Below are 4719 nucleotides of genomic sequence, written 5' to 3' on the forward strand. Positions count from 1 at the left end.
TTTACCATTTCAACTTTGTTGATATATCCAAATTATTTCGTTACTCCCACCGACGCAGCCCCAAACAGTTTCTTTCGAAACTATCAGCCTTTATTCAAAAAGAAAATTTAGTGTGGAAAAATCCAAAATCAAGGCAATCAAAGTGACCAATTGGAATGAAAGGTTTACGTTGTCATTAGCCAATGAGAACTCAGTTGAAGACACGCAAACTGCTTGAAGCGCGGGAAAACGCGGTAGAACAAGTTGGGATTGGTTTTAGTTTTGCATCTCAGTAATTGGTCGAGGGAATGTAAAGCGAAACCAGTGCTATTCCTGATTACGTTCCACACTCGCTCGAAAATTTTTTTTTCACAAACGTGATTATTTTTCGTCGTGGTCATAGAGATAAATGAATCGTCGGTCTGACAAGTAGGAGAGAGAGCTCCCGCTTCGGTCACCTAATTACAACAACTTATCAATCCTTGATCTGCGTTTGAAGAACTTTGTGAAAACCGAGAAGCTTCTACGAAGGTGTTTGACCAAGAAAGACTACAATGAGACGAAAATGGTACAGTGGTTCATGAAAAAAAGAAATAGGGTCTTTGCTGACAAAATGTATTTATTAAAGATTCAATCGTGTCAACTCTTCCACAAACATTTAACGAACGTGGCACATTAGATTAAGAGTGAATTCATTACATTTAAATGAGGTTCATTTAATTTGAGGTTCAAAGTTAAGTCTTGCGGCAAACACAGGATCAATGTAAAGTTCAGTTTCCAATGCATACGCCAATCTTCCTTTTCTCGAAAAATTGAGCTGACAACTAGCCTAGTCACTGAAATAGCAAAATGAATAAAGGCGCATGATGTCAAATACACCCTCAGGATGTCACGCAACTCCTCTGCTGCGGCAGGGTGGGGAGACGTTGCGTGACATCCCGCGTAACGGTTGCTGCGAAGATTAAATGTTGACTTGCGAAACGGTCTGTGAAACCATAGCACTGCCAGAGGATGGTGAAGCAGATACGGCCGGCATCGAAGATACAACTTGTGAATGAGTAGGAGTTACAGACATTGCCGGACTGGAGGAAGGTGCGGGTGATACGGCCGGTATCGTAGATGCAACTTGTGAACTTGAAGGAGTTAAGGACATCACCGGACTGGAGGAAGGCGACGGGGTTGGGGTTCCTGTTAGTGATAAATAGTACAACTCTGTTAGCAGTGCATCCTTGAACTAATTAATCTGCCAGCAATTTGATGTAAGTCTGGAATTGATTGGAGTTAGTAACTGCACATGATACTTACCAAAAAGTAACTTTTGTTTTGATCGGCATTTTGTATTATTCAAGCAATCTACGTTTTTCAATACAATCCTCAGCAATACTGTTTGTGATGAAAGAAAAACACAGTCAGTTGTTTTAGATAGCTTTAAATAAGTAATCTTGTGTCCTGACCCTCCTTTGCTCAGTCGTTTTGATTTAAGACACACTGTATGTATATACTTTATTTTATACAAGAAAAGAACTGAAGAAAAATTACCCTGTTCACTGGACTCTCTGAGCTTTTGTATCAACCAAGTAACGTATTTTTCTTGTGGCTGGGAACTCGTCCTTTTTTCCTTTCTCGTTAATAGATCCTTCAGCCATTAAATTTGGAGAAATCTGGTATATATTTTCAACATTGTGCGTAACGCTGAACGACGTAAAGAAAACGAGTTTTTCCTTAACCTTTTGTGCTTCTGCTCTCTTATTGATCATTGGCAATAGTCTTGTACCCAAGATCCTCCACGGCCAAGCGGGTGGAAAGTTCCTACTTTTCAGTAACAGTGTAACAGTAGGATCTGGGTACAAGGCTTTATCGGCAGTTACCATCAGAGAGTATAAGGCGTTAAGTTTGATAGTAATCTTTCAGCTACTTTATTTCGATAAAGACAGACTATGCTACTTACTCTTATAGCTTGGGCAGTAACGGGGACGGGGACGGTAACGGTAACGGTAACTGGGGCGGCGGTAACGGTAATGGCGACGGGTAAGGAAACGACGAGAACGGGGGGTATGCCTCCTACGCCACCAGGTGCTCCTCTTTTCTCTAAGATTATGGTCTGAAAAATACAAATGATCCTCATATGAATACATAGATTAGGTCAGTGATAAAGGTACGGTTCATTTTCAACTCACTTTGAGTCTGTATGAGAGAGAAATATATAGTTCTGTCCTGATCCTGAGGCGGGTGTTAATGTGGTGATGTAATGTGGTGATGTAATGTGGTGATGTAATGTGGTGATGTAACGGGGTGATGGTTCTTTGGCTCACGGTTTAAATGTTGGCCCGGCTGACGGTTAATTTCTTAATTTTTCTTAAAAGAAAATATTTATAGTTACCTTTTTTAGGCCTAACGGCTAAATTACTTTACTGCTTTACACCTAACGGTTAACTTCATTGAAACCCTCTCTGTTTCTCTGTTAGTGTCCGACACAGTGAGTCACTAAGGCATGGTTACTCGTCGGTTATTATTCTCGTTATTCTTAAAATCCAATATCGATGCTATGAAAAGTTTTAAAAAGTTGTTAGTTTTAGACTTCCAAATCCGTTTTACTGAGATGGGCTTTGTGGCTACGTTTGGTCATGAAAACTAGCTCCAACGCGCCAAGTCGAGGCATACACTGTTTTAAGAACCACGTACCTTGCAATTCCACGTCTGTCTCACTGATTTCGTTTTCATTCTCTCCTTGAACAAATAACACCAGGAATATGACACAGAATGCTGCCTGTAAACAAGAAGAACAAAGGCCATAAACTTCTACCTATAGACACAAAAGCAGATAACCCGACAGCTTCCAGCTACCACACATATGAGTAAGGCCGTGATATTATAGTTAACAACTATTCACCAAAGTGGAGGTGGTTAGTGGTGGATATTTACCGAGCCGCGAAGCGGCGAGGTAAATATCCACCGACACTGAGTTGAATAGTTGTTTTAGTATATACTAAAACAGTGAGATAATATACACCACCGTCGTTAATTTGAGTGATTTCTTCACTTGTCACGGATGCAAACCGGGGCGCCATTTTTTCCCGAGTTGCTCGGAGGTAAATAGCAAAGGATATTCGGAGTTTGACTAGCCAATCAGAGCGCGCCTTCAACGCTATCCACTGTTTTAGTATATACTTATACAGAATATTCTGGAAAATGAACTTCAACGTGCTTTTCTTGGACCTAACTGATATAAGGGCGAGATGAAAGAAGACTTTAACCATAGCCAAGTGCAATGTCTATTCGTACTGGATATTCTGAAAAACAAATCGAACTTCAACGTGTTTTTCTCGGTTGGACCTAACTGATATGAGGGCGGGATGAAAGAAGACTTTAACCATAGCCAAGTGCAATATCTATTCGAAGACAAGAAAGTGGAACTTGAAAAGGACGCCAAACTACCTTTCTCATTCGAGTCACTTTCTTCGTCTTCCATTCAGCCGCATTAATCAGAGTTGATTGAAGATAACCAAAGTCTTTTGTTTAGTTTGATGCCAGCCCCAGCTATCTGGGAGTTAGACTTTGGTAACAAATTTAACACAAGTACAATAAGTGAGATTTCAGTGCAAGATAGGAGGCGCACAGCGAAATTAAACGTCAGCTACAGCCGAAGGATGTGAAATATTTTTCATGAGCGTGGGACGAAAATATGATTCTCCTCAAAGAATTGTAGCCTCACAACATTCAATCAGTTTTTAGCCGTCCGATAACTGACGCTTTGCGAAATACTCTACACAGAACATGTGAGCAAATGAGACAGTTTTAAATATTCATATTTGTTAGGTGTCTCTAATACTACCAGAATCATACAGTAAAAAAAAAAAAAAAAAGAAAGCGGCATGTTTAAAAACAGAGTATAAAAATAACTGTCCTAGCTCAGGATCAATAGTGTTGTGGTTTTCTGTCGCAAATAATTTGAGATTACAATATAAATGTTTATTTGAAGTTCTTTATCTTTAAAATTGTTTTTTTGGCAATTCCCAGTCCTGAAAAGATGGACAAAATTAACTGACCCTACAGACAAACAAAATACTCCAATGACACTCAGAGGAAAATGTACTTACCAAAATTATAAACCTGCAAGTATTCATGGTTGAACAAGTTTATATAGGTGTTGTATCCGAACGCAGATTTCCTTTCCAGTTGCTTCAACAATGCGGGTCACCTCTGCTTTCAGATCCAATGACTGACACAATTTCAGTGTGTTCTTTTATATATATAAGCGATTTAGAATCACGTGTCATGATTCATCAATATAGCGTTTTTCTCTTATTTACTACGCAACACGTTTGTGGTTTGCGTTCATCGCGAAGTTCCTTAGGTTCTGGAAAATGCTAACCAAATATCAAAACAAATAGTCACCGGCAAACATATTGGGTTTGGAATTTGAATTCAAGTAGGGTTTAGCAATTTTTTCCTTCTTTGTGAGCATGTTTTTGGAAAACACCATGGAAACAAATTTAATCCGGAACTGTATAACGGTATGACAAAGCACGATTTTTGTCACTTCAAACATAAATTTTTTTTGACAAGGAAAATGTACCAAGCTACTCCTTAGTGAATAAACTCAACTAGCGTAGCCTCATTTATAAAACATTGACCACGATAATTATCCTCAACTTTCTTTTAAGGATCCATTGACGTTTTAAGGTTGCATAATTTCCTTAATACTTAACTTCTGTCTCTTTAGCCGATGTAACACATGCA

At 39.1% G+C, this 4719-nt stretch overlaps 1 protein-coding gene across 1 annotated transcript; it reads right to left on the reverse strand.

The window, feature by feature from the left end:
• Window positions 1-580: 580 nt before the first annotated feature.
• Window positions 581-4232, reverse strand: LOC111326297 (uncharacterized). The gene is made up of 5 exons (XM_088753537.1): window positions 4077-4232; window positions 2662-2746; window positions 1928-2080; window positions 1285-1362; window positions 581-1167 (listed from the first exon to the last, which is right to left on the reverse strand). The coding sequence occupies exons 1-5, from the start codon at window positions 4101-4103 to the stop codon at window positions 941-943; spliced, it is 570 nt and encodes a 189-aa protein (XP_088609663.1). The 5' UTR covers window positions 4104-4232; the 3' UTR covers window positions 581-940.
• Between the last annotated feature and the right edge of the window lie 487 nt (window positions 4233-4719).

This window comes from Stylophora pistillata, chromosome 1, assembly GCF_964205215.1.
Source record: "Stylophora pistillata chromosome 1, jaStyPist1.2, whole genome shotgun sequence".
Taxonomy (NCBI): Eukaryota; Metazoa; Cnidaria; class Anthozoa; order Scleractinia; family Pocilloporidae; genus Stylophora; species Stylophora pistillata.

Coding starts and splice junctions, on each gene's coding strand:
- LOC111326297 (XM_088753537.1), bottom strand. CDS start 4,103: ATGAATACTTGCAGGTTTATAATTTTG. Junction 2,081..2,661: donor GACAGACGTGGAATTGCAAG/GTACGTGGTTCT, acceptor TGTATTTTTCAG/ACCATAATCTTAGAGAAAAG. Junction 1,168..1,284: donor AAAACAAAAGTTACTTTTTG/GTAAGTATCATG, acceptor TATCACTAACAG/GAACCCCAACCCCGTCGCCT.